Below are 27,831 nucleotides of genomic sequence, written 5' to 3'. Positions count from 1 at the left end.
TGGTGCTGTAGACAGAAGGCTATGCCCCGAGCCTGTCTTCCCGTCCCATTTTTAACCCCTGTACCCTCACCCATGCGCCCACACAGGCATGAGCTTGGATGTGTCTGCATGCAGAATGTTATTCTGAACAAGCATTTAAATCCAGATGTAAATTCATTTCGTATTTTGAGTCCTCTGGAGAACCAGAATAAAACTATCCATTTTGATTCTACACTGTTTCAGAGGCTTCATCGGGAACATTTGGTGAATGCAGAGATCCCTTTCGAGGGGAAAGTAGCAAGTGAATATTTATTTGTCCTGCTTTTAAAACAACAGGAACATCTTCAGTCAGCAGTTAAGGGCTCGATTTCTCCATGAAGTGATTAAAGAGCAAAGCTGCTCCAGCCCTGCGTGTAGTCACCGGAGAAAGAACAAGATGTGTCTCCTCAAAACATTTCAGCCCACAGCCAGAATTGCCCTGTAGAGCAGACTCGTTACTTTCTGTAGCCCCAATAGCCTACAGAAACTAATTACCCAATTTCATCAGCCTAGGAAGGTGCCTCAGGTTGGATAGTCTCAGTCTTTCAGGTCTTTTGCTGCTAAGCTCCATTACAAATGCACAGTGACGGTAATGATTTTTTGCAATATTTAGCAATACATACATGTTTTGCAGAATAAAAAGCAGTGATCGAGCTTTGGGGTCTTTTTTTTGTTAAGACAGCCACAGCCTGGTGTGTCAAAGATGCCTTTGTCGCTTTTTCTAACGTGACAGTGTTTGTTATAAAAGGCATTTAATTTTTCTTCGGGAATTATTGAATGAGTACTTTAAAGGTATATTTTTCCCTAAATGCTGGTATTGTTTAAAAAATATTCCCACCCAAATTTTAGGCATCACATTCCAAATCATAGTGCAGATATTAATTAGTTGAAGTATGTAAGCACTGGGAATAAACTGGAGAACTGGCTAAGGGAACAACTGGAAATTAGGGAAGTTGGCAGATGAAGTCAAATAGTACGAGTGTACGTCACATGAATAAACGCACTGAGAATGACTCCGTAAATAATGCTGTTTGTGAAAATGATGGTGAGTCCTCGAAGCATTGTGAATTTTTGTGGGCACTGAAAAGTCATTCTAAGTGGATATTCATGATTCAGTGCTGGCAGTGACTTTCTTTCCAACATTCGAAATATTTCAGTCATTCAGTCAGGATAAGGAAAATAATACTGTGTTAATTAAATGCCAAACTAAATGACACAGACAGCAAATATGTAACAATTAAAAGGAAAAGTTCACATAATAGTTCAGATAAAATTTTTCAGATTCTGAATATTTGGCAAATATTTATGAATTATGAATGAACAGCTAGAAAATTAATTATTGACTTGTGAATTATTTACTAACCAGAACAGATGTTAAAGTTCTGCATTATTTATCATGATGCATTTATTTCAGTGCTGAAAATAATCTATGAAAATAATAGTGATATTATAACTGTATTATTTAAACAGGTTGATCAGTTGTAATTATTATCCCTACTTAACGGGGAAGTCAACTAAAAAACACAGGAAGAGAGATTTTCAAAGGACCCAAGGGGTGGAGTTGCACAAGTCTAATGAAAATTAATGAGGCTTGTGTTTCTGAATCCCTCCGGTGCTTACGAAAAATCTTTCACAGGGAGGTTAAACTGCATGCCCAAGAGAAGTCAAGAGCTAGCGATAGAGCCTCGGAGCTCTGCTCCCTACCAAAATTTGCTGGCAACTGTACGCAATGTCTCCTCTGTTTTTTGGGGGGGGGGGATTTTTTCTTGATACTGGACTGTACGAGTCTCATTAGATAGCAGGCTTTCCTAGCTAGAGCAAACGGTTCAACCTGCAGGTAAAAAATTCACTGTCCAGATATTCATATATCTGGGGTTTGCCAACTAATTCATATCTCTCTACTTTTTCCTCTTTCTCCCCAAGACTACATTGAAAGAAGAGGTTGTTCTTGTCATTGTTGTTTAATGAAACTAACTATCCCTTAGCAGCCACCCCATTAAACACTATATGTTTCATGTCGTATGGGTGGAGCTGAGACAGATTGTCTGAATTCTCATATCCATGGCATATTGTAAGATTCTAGGAAGAACATGAAATTGTAGTGTTTTACTACAATGATATGACTGAACTTTGAGCCATTCTGAAGCCCAGTTAGAATATTTTTTTGCCCCGTATCATTCTGATTTTGGCATTTTTTTCACAAAGCAACCTTTGTTTATTCCTGGTTTATGGCACTCGTTACAGAAATCTGTCTGAACATCTCTCTGTCAGCTGTGATATTTAAATTAACTGCATTGTGCCCCTCTTGCTTATTTTTAAACCGGGGTAAAAATACTTGGATGACTTGTTTAATTTAATTTTATTTTTTCAGTGCTCGATCTGATTTTCAACTTCTTGTTAGCAGTATTGTATCAAAGCCTTCCAGCAAGCTTCATGAGTCAGTGAGTTCATGCTACTTCTGTTAGCTAGAAATCCACACAATCTGGAGGCAGATATTTTTTGGTGATCCCAAAGGGGAGTCACGCCTTATTCAAAAGGTATGTGCCACCTGTGAATACCTACCTATAACTTTTCAGCTTGGGCAATAAAGAAAACGATAGAAAATGGCTATGGTAGCATAAGGAAACCTCTGTACCTGATTTTTTTTTTTCTTCTGGTTTGTATTCAGCTGTGTAGGGAAACAGAGGTTACAGGCTTTGCAATTTATACAGCAACTTTTGGCTAAAAACTTGACTGCATCTTATAAATTTTAATGAACCGAACTCTACAACAGCCTTGTGAGAGACTAAAGTTCTGCGGTGTCCGTTTTACAAATAAGAAAACTCAGGAACAGATAAATGTAATGACTTACAAAAAATTATAGTAAGCACCATGGACAACATAGGAAGAAAAGTAGAAACTTTCTGCCCACTTACCACTTCACCTTCCCAGGGCCCAAAAATGTATGGAAATGTGTAGCGCAAAACGTTTTGCTGTCATCGTTAACTCTGGAGGGCTTTGTACGCTGCTCTCATGAGATCTGCCATGAGTCTGAAGACGGAGATCACCCTGTCGTCTTCCCATGCATCCTCTTACCTCTGGCTGCCCTTTTATATACCCCCCAAAATACTGTAGTTTGAAAAGAAGAGTATTATATCTTGAAAATACATTGTTTAATTTGGGGACGGGCGCCACGGAGGATACAGAGACAGCTGACAATTCCTGTAGGTAGCATTGGGAATCTGCTATTAAGGAAGTTTTTGGTTGTCCCCCTTGCCTGGAGAAGGTACACTGATGCCAACGCCAATTATGGATTTACTGGTCCAGCTCGTGAGATGGTTTTATGCCGATACGATTTTCCTTGTGTGGCCAGGCCATGAGAGGATGAACAGGGCTCTCCATGAAGGTGTCTTGACCTGCCCCTGGACAGGCATCTTGATTTCTCCTCTCAGTGACCCAATCAACCCATAAAATACACAATTCCCCTCCCATCTGCCCAAATCCTCCCAGCAAGCAGCTCTAGCCTATACCTACCATTAAAAGCCTATGAGACCAACTGTGTTAAAAATCCTCTAGGCTTTAAAATAAACCTTTTGTTATTGTTGTTGTGCTGAATATCTTATAAGGCAAATGTAAGGAAATAAATAAAATGTTTGCATCTTTTATTTTTCCAAAGGTCTCTGTAATCCTCTTTTACTTCAGTTGTTTGAAAAAAAAAAAAAATCCTGTCTTTCTTTTAAAATCAAATTGAGGCCTATTCTTATTGAAATGAGATGCATAAATCATTCTGCCAGGACAAGTTGTTCAGATCTGATCATCACAAAAAATAATAATAATAATCTGGTATATAGAAATTAGTGTGAGCACACATTTTCTACTGCGAGGGGCAAAAAGTGATCTATAACAAGAAAAAATACTCTGCTGGGATCCTTTTTAATAAAGAAAAGCAGCAAGCCACCGGAGAGGTGTTAAAGTCAAAGCACATCTTAGTCACAGAGTTTATAGCTGAATTCCGACAAAAGAGATGTTTAAGGTATGGTTTGGTCTTCCTGTAAGTAAAATCTGCTGCACCTCACGTACTTCATAAGCATTGAGAGTTTTGCTGACAAATAGATTCATATTAACACTTTAAACTAATATGTAAGTAAGAGTGCTTGATTTTCTTCAATGATAAATAATCCATCAGTTCTGTAGATGACGAATGTCCCTGCTCTTAGAAGCTTAGAGAGCTGACGCTCTGAGGAAAAATTCATAATGCAGCTGCTGCCCCTGAAATCTGGGGCTAAACTCAGTGCAGGATTTAGGAGCCTGCACTGAGAAGTGCCTGCACCCAAAATTGCGATCCAACTGCCCTCACATCTCTCTCTCTCAGTTATTGCCTGTGGTTCCTCACATTTCAGTGTGATTATGAAGGTCTCCTAGAACTTGGCTTTGGTTTCTTCAGAGGTCAGACACAGAGGTCTAGCCTGCTGAGAGCAGCCAGGTGCCTGGCTCCAGCCAGCACCCTGGGACGCGGGCCTTGCCCCAGGACACACCATGCTTTGGGAAAGCTTGTCTGCAGCAGCCGAGAGCACAGCACACACTCTGACGCTGTGCACATATAAGAAAATATCAGCTTTTATAACTCTGCCAGCTGCAATGATTTGTGTCATCCACATCAGGTCTCTTGGCAGGTAAGCCTGGCTGGCCTGCTTCCCCTTGATGGTCATGCAATGTTTCTCCAAGGAGGTGGTGATGGGACCAGTGCTCAGGCATGGCCACTTCTTTGTGCGAGAGATTGGAGATGTCCTAAGGCACAGGCTAACTACCAGCCGGGCCCAAGCTCTCCCCACTCCACCCTTACACATTTCTGTAATGCATGAGCTCCAGCACGTGACAAAAAGTCAATTCTCGGTCTGAGCATGGGCTGAGAGCTTCTTTCAGAGGCATTAATGATGGCACCAAGGTGATCCTTTGCTTCTCTGCTCCAAGTGCCTGGATGTGCAGGGAGGAGGAGTGGGCTGGAGGCTGTGGACCCTGCCTTCAGTCCTGCTGCCTCCCATGTTCCGTGTCGTGTTGATCTCAGGTGTGCCTGTTCCTGGAAGTCATGACCCCCTTCTCTCTGAGCAGCATCACAGGATCTTCCAGCAACCTTCTCTCTCTCCTGCAAAAAGGCACAGCTCGAATGTCTAAGGAGCCCTCCCCTGGCCAGGCACCCGTAAGGGGGCAGGAAGGAAGGAGAGCCCCGCGCTGTGAGCACGCAGGAGGGGAGGTGCAGCATCACTCCTCAGACCTGCCATTAGCAGTGCCCCACTGATGCAGGGGAGCGACGGCAGCTGATGTGCCGATGCTGTCAGCCCGGGCACGTTCCCTTAGCACGCAGCTGAGGGACGCGGTCGCTCAGCCCGTTTTCTCTGTTCAGGGAGTTCACCCTTGAAAATGATGATTTGTAATTGTAGCCCTAAACCATACACTGTAACTGTGAAATAGCGCAGTCGCCTGATTTCTTCTCCCATAAAAAGGACTTTGGATTTATTCCCTTTCTCAGTCACTGGAAAGCAATTTATAGCATTCTTGTTCTCTAGCTCTTGATTACAATGAGGTCCAGCTCCCTGGCCAAATGTAGAGTTTATTTTATTTTGTTTAACATTCATTTTGTTAAATGTGTTAACAAATTGCAATCAAAACTGTATTTTTTTAATACGCTCGAGAGATTCTCTTCCCCTTCTTACCACATGTCATCAGTGACACTTACACAACCAGGACTAAAGCCAAACTTTTGGTTGTCTTCCTTTAGTGTTGTAACAGGGTGGAAAGCAACAAAGCCACCTTAGTCTCAGATCCATGGTCTCCTTAAACTCTGCTTCCACACAGCAATAGGGAGCAAACGTCAGGGCTCTGTGGGAAACCCACAGAAAGGAAGCAGCTTAAAAATAATGATCTTGATGATATGTTTGTTTGGTTTTCTGCTCATTATCCTTCAGGCAGATGAATTGCCTTATAAAATCCAAAGGGGTATGGAGAGGTTGTTTCAAAGATGTGGGTGGTGAGACAGAATGGGGACTGCAAAGAGAAATTAGACACTGGTCTGATATTAGGGCAAGGAGACAGAGCTTGTTCCTAAGCATCTCCTCCACCGTTCCATCAGCTGAAGGAACGTGGGCTAGGGAGTAAACACTCTGGCAGAACCGAAGCGCTACTGAGGAAACTGGATGCTGCATTCTAGCCCAACTGTGCATTTATTGCAGGCAAACCAAGTGTAACGGGGAAATTTCTTGTAAAATAGCCCAATTTTAACCAGGAGTCCTGTTGAAAAAAGTGGCAGATTAAATGACTGGGATGGGAAGTCATTTCCAACATCATGAGCAGACGAATGCTCAAACTCTTGAAGAAAGTGCAGGATTCATAGGCTGTCCCACATGGATACGACAGGAGAGCTTTCATCATCTTTCTGAGACGTTTCTCCTTTTGAGGAGATGCTCACCCAGCACCACACTCTAAAAGGAAGCTTGATGGTCTTGTTTTAACGCGCTCACGTTCCTCTCCTGAAGGAGTGGCCTTTCTATGGAGGCTGGGAGGAATCCATGCAGCTCCACTCTTCTGCCTCCGTGGTGCAGGAGCGTGCTCAGGGACCTGCCTACCCCAGCCCTGCAGATGCCTGAAAACTGCAGAGTGTCATGAGGTGACTGGAGTAGGCCAAGATCCAACCTTCATCCGTGTACGAGAGAAACTGATGTAGAAAGATATCATTTTTCTTTGCCGTACATATGATAGTCATGTTTCCAAACCCTGCAATTTCAAAATTGTTTAATTTTCATATAATGTTAATCATAGTTATTACACCGCTCTATGTTATGTCTGGGGGGAAAAATGAGTGGGAAATTTGTTCTGCATCAAACTACCAGACTGAAGTATAGAACAGATACATGAGCTTGTGTCTACTTTAATTTACTCACTGACTGCATCTTAAATTTCATATCTGTTCTATCATACTCTTGATTAAGTCCTAAGTAATTTAAAGCTTCGAGGTGGACTACTGTTTTATTTCTAGCTATGGTGCATAGAAGAGTGATTCATACGTGTGAATAAAAATAGATGAGGACAGACCTTCCCCAGTGTAAACTGTTACAGCTCCAGCAACTTGTCTTTCCGAGAGAAGACCAGAGAAGTGACACAGAGATTTTTGTCATGATTTTAGGGCAAGCTGTGTTACTCATACGCGGCAAAGCTACAGGACGGTGCAGAAGAGGCTTCAGGGCTGAACCTCAGGCCTCTGTGTTGGTCCTGTTTCATATTTGTTCCTATCTAAAGGCAGATGAGTGACGAGGTGAACACGGAGAAATTCTCACAATGGAGAAAGTAAATACATCCCACTGAAGACACAAGGTGAAGAAGTCTACTGAAGAAACTAGCACCTCCCTTTAGCAAATCTCACACTTCACATAAAAATAGCCCATGCTCAGATGTGTGGTCAGCAGGGAGCTCTCTGCCAGGGCAGCTCCAGCACATTAATCATCTGCCTTTGGTATCCAGATGCATAGTCCAGCCCTCACGGGCACCACGTAATGTTACGGCACTGAGTCCATAAACCGATAAATGTGTTTTGCTGATCCAGACAACGCTGAACAACTTGGTTTTGAAACAAGCAGACCTGTTCCTGTGTGAAACTCCTTCTGTGGCACTGAATACAATTACCAAAGATTTAAAACGAACTTCCAGCTGAAAACTTGCCATGATATGCCTGTGTTTCATATCCCAACCTTTCCCCGCACTCCTGGCTGGCAATGGTATGCTTCTGCCTCTTGCTAGATGCCTATTGAGCAAAGCCTTTTGTCACTGCGGCTGGGGCACGACTGGGGCTAAATGTGGGAATGTGACTCCTCATGAGATCACTGCTGGTGAAAAATGATATCTAAATATTTCCAGAACCTGCTTTTTCTTTTTAGAAATTGAATCAGAAGTAAGATAGCAAGGATACCTCAGCTAAAGCTGTACTATGCACCACCCTTCCTAGTTTTAGGAGGAAAAATACTACCAGTGTTTATCTTTCTGATTGGCAAGAAATTTTTAATCATAATCTGAAAGTTAATTTAAAATTTGGTGTCACTCCCAGAATATGTTTTTCTGTTGGTGTCATCTATCCTGATGCTGCACCTCTTCTCACCTTCAGATAATCTGTTTCATTCCTTGGATTTATTTTTCTTTTCCCATGTCGCTCAGTTGAAGTGGGAACAGAAGAAGCCATTCTGGCAGCAAGAAAATAAAAGTATATTGTAACCGTCAGAGTATGGTGATGATATAAATTAGTAAGTGCCTAAAAAATGTATTTTTTATTTTATTTGACACTTCTCTATAATAAGGGAAATGTTTGCAGCACTTTTGAAAAATTTAAATAATCAGCCGGAATTGATTATTGGAAGAAAGAAAAATAATTTTCCTTGGCATTTTTTTAAACTGGATTTATTGTTTTTCTTGTATCTGTCCTTCAATGTTTATTTCTCCCCGCGTAAGTGACAAACAGGAGGGGAAAATGGAGGAAGCAGGATAAAAAAGGAGGAAATAGGACTATGCAGGAATGGGGGGACTTCTACCACTAAAATTTCAGAGGCAAATTTCTAGGATTCCTTGCATTAAGAAAATGAAAGAAATAAAACCTTTCTATAAGAGCCGCAGAACAAAAATTAGTTCAATTTTGTTGTTTTTCCTCATTTTCAGGTTGGCTCTGCTACAAAGAAAATGAGAAAACTGTCTTTATTATCGTTAATCTGGTTCCATTCAGCCTTGCTATTTGCCTACAGCAGAGCCAGTAATGCAAAGGGAGGGCACAATTCCTTTGTATTACCTCCTCTAAATATGCAAGAGTTTATGAATAAACTATTTGTCAGCTTTCTTTGTGACCAATTCTGAATTTTCTTTAAATTTGCATTATTATTACTTGCGGAGCACCTTCTACTTTGACTCCAGCTTATTTTCTTCTGCTTCTGTGTGATCAAAGTGTCTTATGCAGATGGACCTTCTTCTACTCTGCCAAAGTCTGTCAGAGTTTGCCAGTGATCCCACAGAAGAAGGATGGAGTAGAAAAGTATTTGAGATTAATATTATACTACAGATTGGTGCAAAGAAATGGAAATTAACTGCTGTAGCACAGTACTATAGCCTCAATTAGTTTAAATTAGGAAATTTCTCCATTTTAGAAAATTCTTATTTTAAGATACAACATTAAAATTCTCTCTGTACATGGAGAATGTCTGCACTGTGCCTCATTTCTGGCATTTTTCGTTCCATTCATCTTGTCTACTACCATGTAAATATGTATTCAGAGTTATTCTTCCTTTCTGTCTAGCTTTTGCTGCTATTTCTCACATTCTGTGTGTTTTGTCACTCTTGATTTTTATTCTCCCTTTCCTCAATCAGGTGTTTGAACAAAAGACGGCAGCGTTCAAGTTTTCTCTGGGGATGTAAAACAGAACAAGATAAAATCAAAAGTTGGGTCATGTCGTGATACATATTTACTGAGACAAAACCATCTCTATCTTTTGAAAGAGTGTATATTTATGGATATATTTTTAAACTAATGACTCACTAGATATGTTGCAGTTTTTAATGGTGCATGAGTAATGCCTGGGAGTCCGTATTTAAATGTGAGGGAAATCTTGACATTTTTAAAGGGAATTCTCTGGTCTTGTTTCTATGGTAACTTTTCTAAAGAGAGGATATTTGTTTCGGTTGGTTTTTAATTGTGATCAACAGTAGAGTAATGAATATATTGAACATAAAAGAAAACAAGTTATATTTGTTATGAGCCCCTTCAGACCAACAGGAGACCAAGGTGCCCATTGCACCTCACTTAAGCCCTTAACTAGGGGCCTAAAGGACTTTCTGTGGTTCCGGGACTTGACTTGAGTGTTTGGAAGCAAGGCGGCAGCGTAAATGGCACAAGCGTGTATCAGGGCACACGGGCAGTGGGGTTACAGCAAAGTAGTCCCCAGTAGTGCTGTGGCAAATGTTTGGCTTAGTGAAACAGAAGACACGATAATCAATACCAAGCCTTAACTTAGCTAAAAACTATCCAAGATAGTGAGTTAGAGATAACGACGTAAGAAAACGAAGGCCTTAAAGAATGCCTTCGCACGTCCTTGTCTCAACAGTACCTTCTCCATTTGCTCAAAGAGCTGAACAGCAGAATGTTTCTATTAATCATAGTTATAACTCTAAACTTTCAGTACATTTACATTTAAAATGGTCAATACTTTAAGGCATAGTTTCTTTTTTCCTGTGAAGTCAGGCCCTAGCATGCGTTTGTCTTACAAGGAGGGCTCGGTAGTAGGAAAAAGTGTAACTGTGACCGTGGCACCCACTTCCTGGCCTCTGTGGTTCCTGGGGGAGAGCTACACTTCTACGTGCAAAGCGATCGATCCATGCGCCAAACCTGCAGGTCTTCTCTGGGTGTGCTTAAAGTCCATCCTGAGATCTCCACGGTGCCTTCAGGAGCTCTGAGGACAGGATCAGAGGGAGGATGGAAGGAATTCCAGTGGAATTTTTTCCGCAAGTAATGCTTCTCATTAATTTCCTTGTATTCACGAGGAAATGTAACACATAAAAGTTAGGAGCTGCTATGTTGGAGAGTGGCTAATTCATTATGGAAAACTAAATTCTATACTTAATTTGGGACGGTTAACCCCTTAATTTTAATGACCTTTGTGTTTGGCAGGGCTGTATCATTAGCATTGCTGACAATTTAAAATTTGATACTGAACTAAGAGAAATCTTTGAGATTTATTGGAAAACTTTTTGACCAAAGTTATCGTACACAGAGTGAGTGATTAAAAGGAGGGAACGGGCAAGAAGGTCTACTCTTTCAAAAGCCCGAGCAAGTCACACAAAAAAGCGATAAACAGAAGATCTTTTCAGAAGCACTGACTTTCCCTCTGCAATTAGTTTTGCATGAGAGGCTTGTCAGTGCGTGTCTTATCAAGCTCTGGCATGACCCCTTCATTCTTTGCCCTTACAAAACTCTGACCAAGTTATGGGAATCCAGTGACAGGCAGGCGGACGGAGCTCTCGGTGCCACTTGTAAGACCACTGTTTAAGGGTGAAAGCTTCCCTTCGTGTAAACCAGCACTGTTGCTCCTCTTCTTCCGTTTAAAAAAAATGAGACTTCAGTGATAATTGCTTCAAACACCAAGTGTCAGGTACACCAAGAGTACAGGTAAAAGCTTGTAAAAGCTTTTATGGACCACACCTACATTTAGAGTAAATTATACCTGTGTCGGGAAAGCAGTGACTCTAAAGTCTAGAATTTTAAATCTCTAGAACTTTGTTGGGAAATTAATTGAAAAAATCTAATGAGTGTGTGTGCGTGTGCCTCATTACATGCAAAACATAGGATAAGTACTTTTTCTGCAATCTTTCTGATTTCATATGTAATCTGAAGGCATAAATTTAAAGCACGTACTTTTAAAATGGCTGTGTGATACATTCATTCTAGCATGCTGTCACACATAATTATTTATCTAGGGTTTATAGCTCGTGGTTGCATAAACCGATGTAGTCATCTTCCTGTTTGTATAGCCAGAAAAGGCAAATTTTTCAATGTTCTTCAATGCTTGTGTGACTCAGAGAAGAAAAGGGACTTTCTGAAAGTTACCTAGTCTCTGTCCTTCTTCCTACATGTGTCAGGGTCCTCTTTCTCCTTTTGATAAGTGCTCATACTTTCAGGAACCTAGTTCTATTAAAAATGCCACTCACGGAGTCCCTATTGCTTTACCAACCAAGGGCTTGCTTCAAATCAAGGGGCATTTTGTCATTTCTTCAGTAGGAGGAGAAAAGGAAGAGGAAAATCCTGGCAAATTACTTTCAAAAATACAGAACTGGGGTGGGAGTAGGGGTGGTGTCTGTATTAGATATAGTGAAAGCATAAGAAGGATTTTCCTGGGTGTCTGGCATCTTTGCCAAATTATCAGTTAAATCCCAGCTCCAGGAGCAATGTTAGTGGTGAGATTGCCGGTGCTGGTCAGACTTCCACCGTTCCTATGTGTCACAACATAAAAGCAAGACCTTTATAGGGGACTCGAAAGCAATGGCAGCACCAACTGGAAATCTTAAATAAGGTGCAGTGCTACTGGTGCATGAACTTTAGGTGCTCTGTAATTCTGACAATTGTTAAAACTTCATATACCAATTAAAATGCCGTCTTAACGTGTTTTCATAAAAGGCATGGCTGTGTTTCCCCCAAAGCTGCAGTCAGAAATGGTAGGTGGGTGTAAGAAGAAACTCAATGGGACTGTGTGAAGCACATAAGAACTTTGTAAACCATCTGGTTTAGAACTTTAAACTATTTATAAAGGCATTTTGTTATGTTGAATTTATAACGCAAACAATTTAAAACTAATAAAAATGTTCTGTCATTAGATACAGGTAGGTTGGAAGTGAACTTCGATCAATATAATGAAGGACAATTTTCTAACATAATCTATGTTTGTCCTGAGGCTATCAGTATTAGAAGATAAGATAGAAAGAGCAATATTTGTGTCAAAGGCAGGAAAAAACACATCTTGATTTCAGATCTCATACGGATTTGCAGCACTGGCGACTATTCTGAAAATGCTTGTTCGCTGTAATAGTTTGTTTTCATCTCAGGAAAGAAGAAATGCATATCCTTTTCACGACAATACTAAAATAGCCCTTTAACAAAACTAATCTGCTGATATTACAGTAGAGGAAACTGATACCTAACAGTTCTCTGAATTCTTGGCACGTAAAATAAGTTCAGCATTTCAGTGACAGCCACGTTTTGTTCGGACAAGATCACGGTGTAAAATCATGCATTTCTCGGAGTGTTTTACCATTAAACAGGTTTTGAGTTGCCGTTTTTATAGAAGCTTCTTAATCGGGTTTTCATAACAGTATTTAGTCTCATGTTAAAGCTTACGTTCAGATTTTATCTATATTCTGAGAATATAAACGTAATCAGAATGCAATTAATGTTTCAATATTGCAAGTATAGTTTGTGAAATATTGATTTACAGAGAGCCTGACCCTGAAAACATTTACTGTAGTGTTCTGATTGCTATTTTGATTAGTTTTGTTGATTTATCATTAATTTCTCCGATTGAGGTGGGTGGGATTGGGCCCTGAATTACAAAGGGACTCAAGCTCTTCTTGAAATGCATAAAGGACAGGTTTCAAAACACCTGCTGTGACTCCTGAGGTATTTTGAAACTTTTTCTTCAATATTTAGTTTTCCTCGAGCTGCTGCTGCTGCTCAAATATTTGAAGGATAGAATTGTTACCGAAGTAGGTAGAATGACACTTTTTTTGACATAACTGCTAACAAGACTGCCTCTGCCTTGTGCTGGGGTTTATCTCAAGAAAGAGGTTCACCTGCAAATCTAGAACATGTCAGCTTTAATTAAATTGAATATTAAAAGCACAGTTCATCCGGTTGTTTTGTAATATTTTGTCTGTGGATCAGTAAGCATCATAGGGAAGGGGATCAGAGAGATCTAATAGGGTTTTTTTAATTTAACTGGAAAAATGTAATAAATAAAAAAAATCTGCATTTGTTTAAAAATGTCTATAAAGGCATCCAGCTTTATATCACTGAATACCTTTACAAGCAATATGTTATCAGAATGTCACTTTTATAGGGCTCCTGGAAGGCTGAGCTGACCTTTTCAGACAGTCGGACCTCATTTCATTAACGGGAACCCCCAAACACTTCTGCATCTCTTTCCCATTTAAAAACAAACAGTCAAAAGGACCAATGTGAACAGAGAACTAATCAACGGAAAGATTTGCATTCAAGTTTGTTTGATTTGATGAAGCATAGAACTATTTTATTTATTGAAACTGTATTAATGTAATTAAAATAAATGGAAAATGCACTCTTTAGTTAATTAATATTTTAAGCTGTCTCTGAAGAATAGTATGCAGCTTGAATTTAGTTATCATTTTTAAAATGGAAGACAGATTAATTAGATTCAAATCTTAGCCAGAATGAAATCATTTTCTTAATAAAGCTAAGAGCTCTAGAATTTGCTTGGAAGTAGAAAGTGTCTGGTGTCGATCTTCACAGATGAGCACGATGAGAAGGTAAGACGTCAAACTCCCTGAAGTTTAGTGGGTAAAATGCTGCTAAGTCCATTTCCAAATTACGGTCCTAGGTGTTGGGTTTATATATAAGCAAGCCGTGGTGTTTTCAAGGCACAGGGGCTCTGTCTCTTTCTTAATCCATGTATTCCTGAAGTTGAGGTAATTTGAAAAAAATGCGTATAGGAAGTTAGTAATTGGCAGAGATTTTTTGTTCATAGGAGTGAAGGAAATTCAACTTTGATCTTAAGATCCTCGCAGACAGAAAATCTGTGGAGAATCCTCTGCAGCATACTTGGATTTGTATTTAATGAGCAAGGCTCCAAAGGATGTTAGATAAAACTTTCAAGCAAAACAACAAATGAGATTAAATGGCATTTTAGCTTTATCATACATCCTTTAAAAGAATGAAAATCTATTTCATGCTATACATTGTGCATGCATTTGCAGAAAAAAAGTGACTAAACTTACAATTGCAGACAGATTTTTAGTCAGAAATCAAGGCAAAAAGGTCAGCGTGGTTTTCAGCACCCGGTTACGAGGAACAGATTTTTAGGGAATCCTACCAAACATTGCTGCTTCTCAGAAAACAGGTTTGTTCTGTGCAAACTGCAAATATGTTTCCAGCATCATTCTCGTTGAAATCACAAGATCCAGAATATTTTGAGTTTAGGCATTGTTCAAAGACAGCTCTTAAATTTAGATGAATGTTAATGCAAGTCTTCAAAATACTGGTATTTTAGATGCGCTGAAACCAGAGAAACTGTCTCAAAGTCATTTTTACTTTCGATTTCAAGTGTTTTCCAAGAAAAAGACATGAAACTCTCTAGAAGTTCTATACCAAAATGCTGCTGATGTCAGGGTGTTTTTTGTTTTGCCGTTTACAAATGCATTAAATTATATGAGAAAATTTATTTAGACCACCTACATGTAAGTTATTCAATTGAAAATGAGGTTTGATCAAGTACCAGTATTCACAAATAAAGGCTGTAACATCACTATGAAAACTTTAAAAACATTTAAAAACTTTTAAATTAGTAAACTACTGAACGTTATTTCTGCCTGGTCACTCATCCTAAGTTTTTAATGAATAGATATTAACTGAACTGTGTTAAAATAATTTCTTCCTGTGACATAACTCACAAAGATATTTACCATCCCTTCAAAGGTTGTATTTAGCACGTGATAAAATATGAATTACATAAAAATAAAAGTATTCTAAGTTTCACTAAAAATTTCTCAAAATTTCACAGTTAAAAAAATGTGTTTTAAATAGCATTTTGCTGTCTCTTGACGCTTTTGGCCAGTCAATTTAACGTTCAACCAGTTCAGTCCCTGACAGTTCTGAAAAGATGCAATGTTTGCTCAGGAAATCATAATTAATATATTTGTAAATAAGAAATATAAACTACACAGCTAATGGAAGTATTTATCAGTTTCAGACAGTTCATTAGAAGGATCAATATGCAAACACACGTGTCCTTTTAATGAAATCTCTTGGCGGGTTCATTTATCTTTCAACTTAAGTAATACAGGTTAGTGAGCAAATTACGTGTGCGACGGCTCTTACAGGAGCAGGGTAATATTAGACGCAGAAGTGTGCTATCAGACCGACAAAGTAATAAGTTGATACCGCGCGGTAAAACTGTAGCTGATTAAATGTTTGGAGAAGCCAAGTTTGTGTTCGTCTGTGGGAACGAGAAGGAATTTCCGTGGGCAGAAGGCAGGTAGGAGCGTGAGGACCTCTCCCTGCTCCCCAGGAACCTTATTGTCAAAAAAATGGTGTTGATGTAAACAGCATCTTCCTCCACCGGCGACGGGGAGGGTCGGTGCGGGGGGGTGGGTGGCGGGGGGTGACCTACTGCACAGCTACTCTGCGCTTTCGGAATATGGCAGGGCGACCCTGAGCGCGGTGCTGGTGGTGACACTTTCGGCGCTGTCCTGTAGGATTCAGTGCAGTGTCGCTCTGGGGCGGGGGACGCTCTGGGGATACGGGCTGCCGCCGCCCCCCCTTGGCTTCCCGGACAGGCCGTGTCCTTACCAAGGCGCGGGCTTCGGAGGGGCGCTGGGCGGAGGAATACTAACGGGAGGAGGGCGAGGGGAAGAGGGGAAAAAAAAAAGGAAAAGCTACGTGGGGTTGCTGCAGTGTCACCGGGAAAGCCGCGGGGAGCCCGAGCTGACCTCTCCCTCCGGGAAGGCAGCGGGCCGTGCCCCCGACGGCTGCCGGTGCGGCGGGGGGGAGTGAGGAAGGGGGCGGCCCGGTCCGCCCCGTCCATCCCATCCCACCCCATCTCATCCCACCCCCGCACGCCGCCCCCACCGCACTGTCCCGCCGCCGCCGGGGCCGCCCCGCGGCTGGGGAACAGGCGGGGCGGGGGGGTCCCCTCGTGGGCGGGGGAGGCGGTGGGGGAGGGAAACAGCTCCCCCTCCCTGATTTGCGGTTTTCTCGGCTCAGGAGGGTTTTGCCCGGAGCGGGGGGGGGGGGGGGGGGGGGGCGGACACGCAGGGGCTGCCACCGCCCGAGGCGGGGGAGGCTGGGGCTCGGCGGCGGCGGCGGGGGGGCGGGCTGGATGGGGGCTGCAGAGAGGAAGGGGAAGGGGAAAGGGAAGGGGAAAGGGAAGGGGAAAGGGAAAGGGAAGGGGAAAGGGAAGGGGAAAGGGAAGGGAGGGTGCCTTCCGCCCCCCCACCGGCCAGAGGGGGGTCAGCTCTGCCCTCCTTGTCATCCCCAGCCGCAGGGGCAATGGGAAACAATGGGGAGAGGGAGGCGGGAGGGCGCTTCATCGGGGGAAGGGTGGTCTGAAGGGGCCTCCCAAGGACCTGTCACCTGCACCCGGCAGCGCCCCGCTCTGTCCCCACTCGCTCTTGTCCCGCAGCCGGGGCACTCCGCGGGCAGATGCTTCGGGGGTGCCCCCGCAGCGTGTTTGGGGGAGACGGGGAAGACCGCGGGGTTTCGTTATAAGGGTCGGTGCTGCCCCGGGCACTTGCGCGGAAAAGCGGCTCTAACTCGGAGTTGTGGATGTGCAGCGCCGGGCACAGCCCGGCCCCGTTCGCTCGCAGCGGACACGCTCTCAGCAGTCCCTGCCGTGATTTATACAGCCGGGCTCCGCCACCGTCCCATGGCTGGTCGCAGGACACTGCTGCTTCCTAATTTCGTGGTTATTTGGAGAACCAGGACGGGAGGGGGAAAAGTTTGGACCACCTTTGCTTGTCGCTGTGTGATGGGTTGTTTTGTTTTTTTTTTTACGGAGGAAAGTGTTTTCAGGAAGAAACGTTGCGGGCTTCTTTGCTGTATTGTCATGCAAATGATCTTTAGGTTTTCTTTGCTTCCCTTGTTTGATTTTAATTTTGGCTTTCCGTCATTGTTCTGCCCTCCGCTTCCATCTTGTAGGGTGGCACTAAAAAAAAAAATAAATAAAATGAAGAAAGGAAAAGAAAAAAAAAAAAGATGGGGGGACGAATAAAAAAAAATCAACCAAAAAAAAAAAAAACAACCGAAGCAAAAGCAAAACACCCCCCCACATCATCCACAACAGAAACCCCCAGCAGCTTTTCCAAATGAGTGACACAGCCCGTGTCCATTCATCGCCTCACTCCGGCGAAGGGTTTCTGCACAGCCCAGACCTCCTTAGCCAATTGCTGCCAGCAACATGTGGAGGGGAGGCATCGCTATAGCAACCGGTGGATGGGCCATGTGCGGCAGCCGGCAGGGGCTGCCACCGGCCCGATATAAGGAGGGCAGAGCCGGGCCGCGCCGGCATCCTCCACCCGCGCCCGCGCCCCGCGGGGACCGCCCGGGGACACCGGCTCTCCCCGCCCCGCCGCGCCGCGCCGGGAGGCGGCCGCGGGGCTGCCAGCAGCGCTTGTGGCTGCCGCCGCCTTTGTCTGCGCCGAGGAGGGGAGTGGGGAAGGGGGAAAGGAGCGGAGGGGGCGGGGGGGGAGGGGAAAGTTTTGGCACCGGAGGAGGATTGCTAGAGCCCGCCGAGGTGCGCTGAGCCCTCCCGGGGAGGAGCCCGTCCCGGCACGCCGGCTGCGGCGCCATGGCAGCAGGTAAATGCGGCGGAGGACCGGGGGGGTGGGGGCGGAATGCGGGGCGGGGGGAGCGCCGTGTTTCGAGGCGGCCCGGCCAGGGCCAGCGGGGGAGCGGGCTGTGGGGGCGGGCGGGATGGGGGGCAAGCGCTGCCGCCGTCCGCTCCGTCGGGCCGGGCCGGGTCTCCGCGACGGAGCTTGGGCGGAGGAAGGGCCGCTTCTCCTCCCCCCGGCCCCGCGGCCGCGGCTCCCAGAGCCCCCGGCCGAGCGATACCTCGGGACCGTCAAAGGGGAGGAGGGCGGAAGGGGGCAGCGGGCCCGGCGGGGCGAGGACGTGCCCTTCCCGCTCCCCTCGGCTCGGTGCCCCGCGGAAGGTGCGCAGAGGCGGCCGCCGGGGTCCCGTCCCCGGGCGGGGGTGGACCGGGAGCCGCGGGGCCCGGCGAGACGGGGCGGCTGCGGCGCTGACGGGGCCTCCGGCTCTGCCAGCGGGTTACCGAGGGACGGCTCGCTTGTTGGCAGTTTAAGGGCGCTTTATCTAATCCCTAAATTATGTGCCTTCAGCATCGGCATTAGATCAGCGCTGGCACTACGGCTTGTGTTTCTCTTGCTTGCCGAAGATATTTGATTAAGCTCGGCTGTCGCTGACCGTCCTCTTTGGCTCGGGCTCTGACACTTTGTGACTTGGACCTGCCGAGTCCTTCTGTTTATCTGTTTCCCTCTGGCTTGCAAAGCCTGGGCTGAGGAGGAAACCTGCTTCCCGGCGCTCCCATTCTGCTGCTTTCCCCCTAGTAGCTCCTGAGTCCTTTAGAGATGGGAATCGAAGTTTCTTCACCATGGTGGCTCCACACCTTCCTCTTCTTGCTGCCACCCCAGAGGCGCCCTGCGCGGCTTCGGGCGGAACGGGCCACGCTTCTCCATCTCCGGCTCGCCTACCTCCTCCACAGGCATGGATGTGGCTGTCCAGTTTCCTGAGTTGTGTGTTATCCCTACAGCGTCTCACTGATGCTGTAGGCTTTTGTGCCATGCTTTTTAACTAAATGTCGGCTTAAAAAAAATACCCAGATCCTCAGGAAAATCTTGAAGCTCTCTAATTTCCTCTTTTGCATCCTTATTCCTTCCATGCCACAAACTTCTTTGGGGTTCTTGGACATTTTGGCATTTCGGCATCACCTTGTAGTGGGATTCAGGATAATAGCTATAATTTCTCGTAACTCTAACCAGAAACTTCACTTCTGTTTGCCTTTAGGAAGCCAGAAGGAAATATCTACCATTGATCAAGGGATCTTTGAACTCGCTGAATTCTTGGTTGTATTCAGTCATTGTTCGTGGTATTAATCCTACTAAAAGGTATAGAGACGCTCCAGAGTGCTTTGTGGTGTTGAAGGTTGTGGAAAGATCATTGTACCCCTACAGATGAATAGATCTGTGGCTCTTGCAGTGACCTTTCTCAGTGATTTGAATAAGCTGCAGTTCCCAGAAATCCATCTGCCTTTTGTGTTTGTCGATTTGTCTAATCTTTCCGACCCCTAAAAGAAGCAAAAAAGTACCTTCCCATCCGATTTCATCCTCCCAAGTAAAAGCGTTAAATTGACCTCATTTCAGGTGATGAACTGACATCTGCTGAAAGTGAGCCTGGCATCAGGCGAGCTTTCCGGGGTGGTTGTGAAGAGGGAGGCAGAGGACAGTGGCCCCAGAAACCTCTTACTAACTCTAAAGATAGTACCTTAAAACACCAACAAGTAGCCTGGACCATACAGCTGGGGAGCGCAGCGCTGAACGCAAGAAACACTGTATGCACTGAAGGTGAACATCCCCAGGCCCTGCTGCCCCACTCTCACCTGACTGGGAAGCATGAAGTAGGGGAGGAGATGCAGGAATCAAAACCGAGGGAGATGCCGCTTTCCCTTCTGTTTGCTTTCTTATTTTACTAAAGGAAAAAACAAAACAAAACCAAAAACCCCGTAGGTTTCCTGGGGACAGATCAGGGTAGCCAGGCTCCTCCTGATGTAAAGTGTTTCTCTGGTTTTCTAGCAATCTATCAAAACTTAACCAGCATAGTGTATCTCAACCTATGTCTCAGATAACCTTACAGAGGGAAATTACTAGATGTGAACTGAAGTTTAGATATATTTAAGCGAGCAGACATACACAGATGTGTGTGTATATATATATGAATACGTATTTTATATATATATCTCCGTACACACCCACACACATCCCTTTCTTTGTGCTTTCTATATTAAGGAAATAATACACGTATCCTTTATGGTTTGTTTTAATGTCAGTGACTGCGACTATTAGCAAAGGATCCTCTTAAAAAAAAAAAACCAAAACCTGATGAACTAAAACTTATTTTAGTGAAGTTTATTTTTAAGAATAATGATTTTCTTGTAGAATTCTTTTCTTCTGCCTAGGCACTTTCTTCCCTCCTTGAATGGCAGATTTGCAAGTACAATTTCATCTGCACAGAGGAACAATAGCTTTCAGTTGCACAAAGGATTTCTCCCACCCTGAATCCAAACCACAATGCCTCTTGCTCTGATAATAGCTTCTGAAAAGATTTTGTAATGCACAGAATTAATACATGATTATTTCCACCTCACTTCTCTCATTTATTAGATTCTATAGTGAATTCCAAATTAAAAATAGCACCTCTTGGAGTTTTTTTAACATTCTAATGTTTTGAAACAAATCATATTCTGAAGTTCATCTTTTTGCCCATATTTACTAAGAAATCTGCATTTTTTTATTACTGCTCAGAAACAAAACTGTCTAATACAAATGTAAGAATCAAGGCATGAAAAAATTGCAAAAAAATTCTAATGTCAAGTTGTTTAAAATGAATCATAGTGATTTTTCCTTTGCAAACTGGAAGAGAGGTCGGCTGCAGCAACTGGCAAACCTGGTTTTAAATCAGGAATTTCTTTTTAAGTTTATGAAGCAAAACAAAACCTCAACTTCAGTTAGAGTTTTGCTTCAGAATCAGGCCCTGTGTCCTAAAGCAAATAATGAAGTGTAATTCTGCTGAGGCATCTGGAAGGTGAGCTTTCACATCACTGCGTGGGGAGCTCCTCTCTGCTCTTACAAAGACTTTCTCCCACACTTCCAACATAGGTGTGAGAACTTATTTACATGAAAGCGTACATTAAATATTTACTGACATTTGCCTGGAATTCGTTTGAAATGTCGGCTGTTCTGCTGCATCATGGGATGACACCATGGAACGGGACACTGCTCTTTGATTAGAACAGTGATTTGTGACTCCAGCGTTATGGCTGCTCTAGTTACTGACTCACTTCTGGGTGTATATAAAATGTGTTCTGTCGAGGGACTGGGAAAGCCCACATGAGATCAGATCCTAAGCATTTTTTCTTCATTCTTAAAAAACCCCAAAACTACCACAAACCCTGACAGAAGCGGTGTACTTCAAGCAAACACTGTTGAGTGTAAGTGCTAGGTGTGATGTTGTTCTCAGACAGGGTGAATCTTTGCCTTCTAGCATTTAAGCTCAGGCCAAGCTGTTTCAAAGCAAGGAAAGACAGGCTGAACATCTCCAAAGCCTCTGTACTTAGAGTCACTTCCTAAGCCATCCATTTAGGAATTGGTTGTTTTTCCTTCCCTGGGACTCTGTGATACTACACAATTTTCGGAGGAGAAAATAATTCAGAGGAATGTCAATATATTCTGTTATATAAAGTTTAAAAAAATGTATAGTTACATGTAGCTGAGTTTAATATTTAATTATGTGTAATTTATGTGGTCTATTTATTTGTTAAGCCTTGGGGGGGCGGGGGGAGAAGGTGATTTGTTTTTCTTGTTATGCAACAGCTATTGTTCCCCTTCCACCCCAGGCACACGCACCATGGCAGCCCCAACCAGCACAGGGAGAGGTGTTCTGCTTTAAAAGACATCCGCCTGTAAATGTCAAATTCATAAATATTTAAACATTTTTCTTTCAATTTCAAGTCAAGTCTGACAGGACGCCTCTAATTAACCCTGGGCTCCGTTTCAGGCTGAGGCCTTATTGCAGGGAAGAATGGGGGGTTTAGGTGTGGTGGGGAAATCTGCGCTCCTGACTGGGGGGGAAGTGAGGGGGAAGAGGGAGGGAGCTGGTAACTAACTCGTCGGGTTAATTTTTACCCGTTTCATAATTTGATGTTTGGTCAGACATCAAGCAGGACGGAAGGGCAGCGGGTTTATCCAAGTGAGTTGGGGGCAGTGGGGACTGTTTCCCGATGGGGCATGCCCGGGGGGGCCGGGCCCCGTTGCCCTTTGCGGCGCTGGGCGTCCCCAGCCCGGGGCCCGGCAGAGCCGCCGCTGCGGGACCCGGAGCCGGGCGGCGGGGCGTCGCCGTCGGCTTTACCCGGCGGTTTATGCGGGGTCGCGCAGCCGGCAGCAGTCCCCCATTCCGAGGGCGGCGTGGGGGCTGGCCGAGGTTGCCCTGAGCACCCACCCCCACGGAGGCAGGGAGGGGAGAGGGGAACCCTCCGGGCCCCGACGGCAGCGGCTCCGGAACTGCTCCCCGTGAAGCGGGAGGGAGGAAGGAGCGGGGAGAAGGGCCGGCGGCCGCACGGCAGAGCCCCTCTCCCTTCCCCGCCAGCCGCCCCGACGCGGGGGGGCACCGCCGGGCGGCCGCGCAGGCGGGGAGCGGCGGGCAGCGGCCGAGCCCCTTCGCCCCTTCCCTCCCGCTGGGGGGTCGCCGTCCCCTTCCAGGGCACGGAGGGTCGGGGCCGGGGCCGGTCCCCGAGACGTGTAGGGGCTTTGCAAACCCTCGCCTGCCTGGAGCCCGTCGCTAGGGACACGGCTACACGGGCTCCCCACCGGAGATGCTTACCGGGGTGTAAACAATGCTGAACACCCCACGGAAGGTTCCAAACTCTTCCCCGTGTTTCACGTTATCGGGTAAAGCCGTGCGGGGTGTCTCGGCGAGCACTTCTTTTGTTAAGGGCAGCCAGGTCCGGGGACGGCGACCCCAGCTCTGCGGGGAAAACTGCCCGGCAAAGTTGGAAGCGACATCTAAAATCACTATAACTACCGGGGGAGAAAGGCAAAGCACGCTCTTTTCTCTCCCCCGTGTTTACTCGGGGCATTTGACAGCGCTTTGCTCCCGTCGTTTTCATTGTTTCTCTGGCATAGCCCTTTCCCCGGGTGCTTGTGCGGCTCTTTCACACGGCCACCGGAGAAGGAAAAACCGTTTAAAACGGCGGTTGCGAAAGCAGAGAGAGCAGAGATTGAGGCGCAGTGCCCGAAACGGCCCGCCAGCCTCTTTCTTCCCGCCGGCGGCGGCGGTGCCCCTGCGCGCAGCCGGGGCCCGGGGCGCTCCGGGGAGCGGGGCCGGCCCGCGGGGGGTCCCGGGGCTGGGGGACAGACGGGGGGAGCTTGTCCCCGCCTCGCTGATGGGAGGCCAAACGCCGCGGCGAGGCGGATTAAGGTCCCGGGGCGCAGCTCTTGGGGGGTGGGGGGGTGGCACTTTGGCGGGAGTTGCCTATTTAGATGCAGATTGCGACCTCCGGCCCCGAGGGGACGGCGGCCTTTCAGGGGGATGCTAATGGCAGAGCGCAGCAGCCCTTTACCCCCCCGGGCCCCAGGGCCGAGCTGCGAGCAGGCAGCGGCTGCCGTCGGTGCTGCCCCTCCCGGGTCTGCTTTGCAAGCCCCCCCCCGTCCCGCCCGGTGCGGAGGGCGGGCGGTGCTGCGGGCGGGGGCCGCTCTCCCCCCGGGGCAGGTGCCGCGCCGGGGGCGGGGAGGGGGGGGACGCGGGGAGGTGGCTCCGCAGCCCCTCTCGGGGCCGGGGCGGCAGTAGCGGGGGGGGGGGGGGACAGCCCCGTCCTCCTGGTGGCTGTTGGGATTTGGAGGAGGGGCCGGTTGCGGTTTAGGGGAGGGAGGGAGGGAGGGAGGCGGCGGGTCCGGCGGTGGCTGCGCGGGCGCGGAGGCGGGCGGTCCATGGCTGGCTCTGGGCGAGCCCAGCGCCCGCCCCCCCCGCGCCGCCGCCCGGGGTTTACAAACCCGGCAATCCTCCTCCGCTCGGCGCATCCAGGCAAGAAAATCCGGGAGTCTTATTGAACCTGCATTTCCATTAACTCAGCCTCAGCCCCGGCTAATCCGCAGCACTGAAGGCAAGGAGGCTAATTAATGACAAGCTTTTACAGTCAAGACCAGCGATAATTGCTTTGGTGGCCTTTATGATTACAAGATAAAAATGGACCGGGCCTGACATAAGAGCCACTGTGTACACTGCAAGACAGGAGGAAATTAAGAGCTGGCTAGCTGAATACGGAGCAGAAAATTACTAATAGAGGAGAGATAATGAATAGGCCGGCTAGGCATTCATGGGGAAAAATCCATTTTGTTACCACGCGAAATTAGGTGGTGGAAAGGAGTTTGCTAATTGTTCTCATCTTGTAGCAACCAGGACTGAGGCAGGGGCGTGCTTTTCAATTCATTTCCCTGGTAATTGTGAAAGGGGGAATGCAGGCCAAATGAGTCTTGCAGCAATTTGCGCGCCTGGTCTTTTCATTTTCATGTTGCGTTTTTAATTGTTGCTAATATAGCTTATAATGAAGCTAATGAGGGGAAATTATTGTACAACTTTTTAGCACATGGAGACAAGTGAAATGCACTAGAAGGATTCTCTCCTATTGCTGCAAAAATAATAGTAATCTGGAGGAGTTTGGAACTATCGGGCTTTTTTATCCTTTTCCGTCTACAACAGACAACAGGAAGGACCGACACCTACTTTTTTATTATTATTATTTCTCTGTTGTTCCGTGTTTTATTTTTCACTCCAAGAAAAAAAAAAATACCGGATTTTCCCTTGCTGCCCCCCTCGCAGCCCCTGGCCCTGGATGCGGAGCTGCGGGGGGGCGTGCGGGGCGGCGCGGAGCTGCGGGGCGCTCCGCGGTGGTTGCGCGCAGCCAACGCGCCCGCCTACGCCTTTCGGTAGTTAAATGCGAGCCGCCGGGAGGGGAGGGGGGGGGGGCATGTCAGCAGCGCTGTCCCTGCCCGTCCGTTTGCCTCCATCCTTGGCTGAAAGTTAGCGCTGTTCTCCCCCGACGGGGGTCCGCCCCCACCCCACCTTCCCCCTCCGCGCTGCTCCGCGACCGCGCAACTCAGGCGCTGCCTCTCTCTCCTCCCCTGCAGAAAAACAACGTCCCGCCGCTCCCGCAGCGCGGGGAAGAGGCAGAGTCCGCCAAATTCCTCCTCCTCACCCTCCTCTCCCTCGCCTGCATCGCCGGGGTCCTGGCGGCGTCGGGGGTCGCCTACTGCCTCCGCCACCGCGCCCACCACCGCCTGAAGGAGAAGCTCTCGGCCCTGGGGGCCGACGCCGGCTCCGACGCCCCCGCTGCTTACCAGGTAAGGACCGAGCTGTCCTCCTCCGGCCCTGCTCCCCCCGGGGTGCGCGGCGGAGCCCGGGGAAAGGGGGGACGCGACACCCTGCTCGTATTGGGAGCCGAGGGGGTGGGTTTGTTTCCGACGCTTCCCCCCCCCCACCCCGCCCTCCCCTCGCTCCATTCATATTCCCGCGGATTCACTGTAGCAGCTTTTTATTGCTGGGTATTAATCTTGGCTATTCTGGTAGTTGCTGTAAATTCGTGTCTAATTAGAAACGTTAAAAAAAAAAAAAGAAGAAAGAAAAAAAAAAGCCCTTGCCATTGAAATTCTCTGAAAAATAACATTAATATCCATAATCTGTCACCCCTGCCACTATTAATAACAAAAAATCTTTAACATTTATGAGGAATGGATTGCACGGTTATCTGAAGATGTCTCTCTTTTTGAGTAATCGACTTCTTCAGGGTCTGATATGAAAAGAGCCTTTGACCCGATCTGTTGCCACCTTCTGCCATTATTCAGATAAAATGAAATCTAATGCTGATAGATGGGGAGGTGAATTAGGACTGGTTCTGGGAGAACAATGGTAGCAGATGTGTACCCAGTAATACGGGAGGACTGCAGTCAGATTTCCTGAAATAAATCAGAAACCTCGGGCTTTCTCTTTCAGTTTCAAAAGTATTGGGTGGGGAGACACTCTGCATCTGCCTGAAGTTTGTTTTAGATCATGGCACTTATTTCTCCGCGTGTTATTGGTGTGGTAATGCATGTGTTATAGTCATATATCACACAGCCCTGGTCTCCTATCCCAAAATATTTGGAGTGTGACCAGGAAAAGGAATTCAAGAATGTGTAAACATTGTTGCCGTAGTATCCGTGTCTGCTGTGCACCCATAGGGTCTCACTAATGGCACTCTTCTGTCAAGTTTTATTTTACCTTCTTGTTCTGCTTAGGATCAGACATCATGGCCTTTCTGTATTCTGGAGCTGAGATAGATTTAAATTGGCAGCTGGGAGTCATACGGGAATAAACTCATATTTCCTCACAAAGTTTGGGTCTGCCTGTACCTCTTACATGTTAAAGATGTAACGTATTTAGTACCTCTCCATAGGCTGGGTCCAGGGAGATTGTAGTACAGAATGATAAATATGTATGTTTCTGTAACAATTAGTATCTTCAGGAGTGGTTTTGTTTTTCGGTTTAAATTGAATGTTTTCTCAAAAAAAAAATAATCTTTAAATTACTTTGCATCTTTAAATTTAATGACTTCAAAAGCAAAAGAGAGCAAGAGCATTTCCAGTGGAAAAAAGGAGTGTCCTTCAGGATAAAGTCTGAACAAAACAGCAGTTTGTCAAATCAGTTTTGGTGGCCAAAGAGACCATGGCCATAAATATTTTTGTTTGTTTTTAATAGGGAACTTGCGGTTGGCTTATTTAAACTGCAGAAGCGATAGGTAGTCTTTTTCTTCCATTACACGTGAATAGGAGAATTCTTTTTTTTTTTTTTAAAAAAAAAAGCCCTCCAGGTTCCAAAATCACACTTGAAACTGAATTTGTGATAATTAACAGGACAATCTTCCTACTGACAGCTCTAATTAATAGTATCTGTAATTAAAATCGTGCCCTTCCAGCAGGAAAATTGTTTGAATTTCTTGGAGTGACCTTTTTTGCCATTTCTCCTGGGAGTATAGTGGTTAAGTTGATATTGATTTTATAATGAGCTTTGGTTTGTTTAATAAGAATCTGTAATCCAGACACTAAATGAAATGTGTGCTTCATTTCTTCTTCCCAGATTTATATATATTTTAAAATCTTCCTAGTTAGAGCCGAGAGTGTCATTTTCTGTTTAAAAACAACGACGACGCTTTGAGGATGCTGCTGAGTTTTTCAATAGCAAGACTGTATTAATATTCTTTGTTCCTGACCTTTGAGCCCAGTCCTAACCACCTGACTTCTTAAACATTTCCATTGGTTTTTCAAGGGAACTGTAGTCATGAGTGGGAGGAAAAATGTTTTTCCTTAAATACAAAGGTTTCTAAGGGCTTGGCTCTCCTCCCGTGGAAGTAAATGGGAATTTTGCCATTTGTTTCAATGGCAGCAGTAGGAGGCCCCAGTATAGGCAGACAAAATACTCAGGCAGTCTTGCTGCCGCTAAGTAGCATTTTATCAAAATGAATCACTGAGCCTGGTTCTGTATATAATAAACTATTCACGTGGATTGAAGAGAAATAGGATTGAGCCCTATTCGCGTCGTCAAAATCGCCTTATGTTGAGCTGTGTTAAATGTAATGGATAGCTGGTGTGATGCATGTTTTGGATAACATCAATTAGGTCTCAGAAAAGCATCAATTATCTTTTTCCTCATCTTCTCTGATACTCATAGGGGAATAATGTAACCCGTATTAATAT

The 27,831-nt window shown here is 45.6% G+C and overlaps 1 protein-coding gene across 3 annotated transcripts in view; it reads left to right on the top strand.

The window, feature by feature from the left end:
- PTPRN2 (protein tyrosine phosphatase receptor type N2) overlaps positions 1–27,831 on the top strand; it is a 661,189-nt gene that overhangs the window by 527,935 nt on the left and 105,423 nt on the right. For all 3 annotated transcript variants that reach the window (XM_074574140.1, XM_074574141.1, XM_074574142.1), the window contains one exon: positions 25,231–25,443. In XM_074574140.1, coding sequence (XP_074430241.1) covers positions 25,231–25,443 — 213 coding nt within the window. The remainder of the gene's footprint in view (positions 1–25,230; positions 25,444–27,831) is intronic.

Source organism: Larus michahellis, chromosome 2 (assembly GCF_964199755.1).
Source record: "Larus michahellis chromosome 2, bLarMic1.1, whole genome shotgun sequence".
In the NCBI taxonomy this organism is placed as follows: domain Eukaryota; kingdom Metazoa; phylum Chordata; class Aves; order Charadriiformes; family Laridae; genus Larus; species Larus michahellis.
This window is presented reverse-complemented; position numbering and strand designations above follow the sequence as displayed.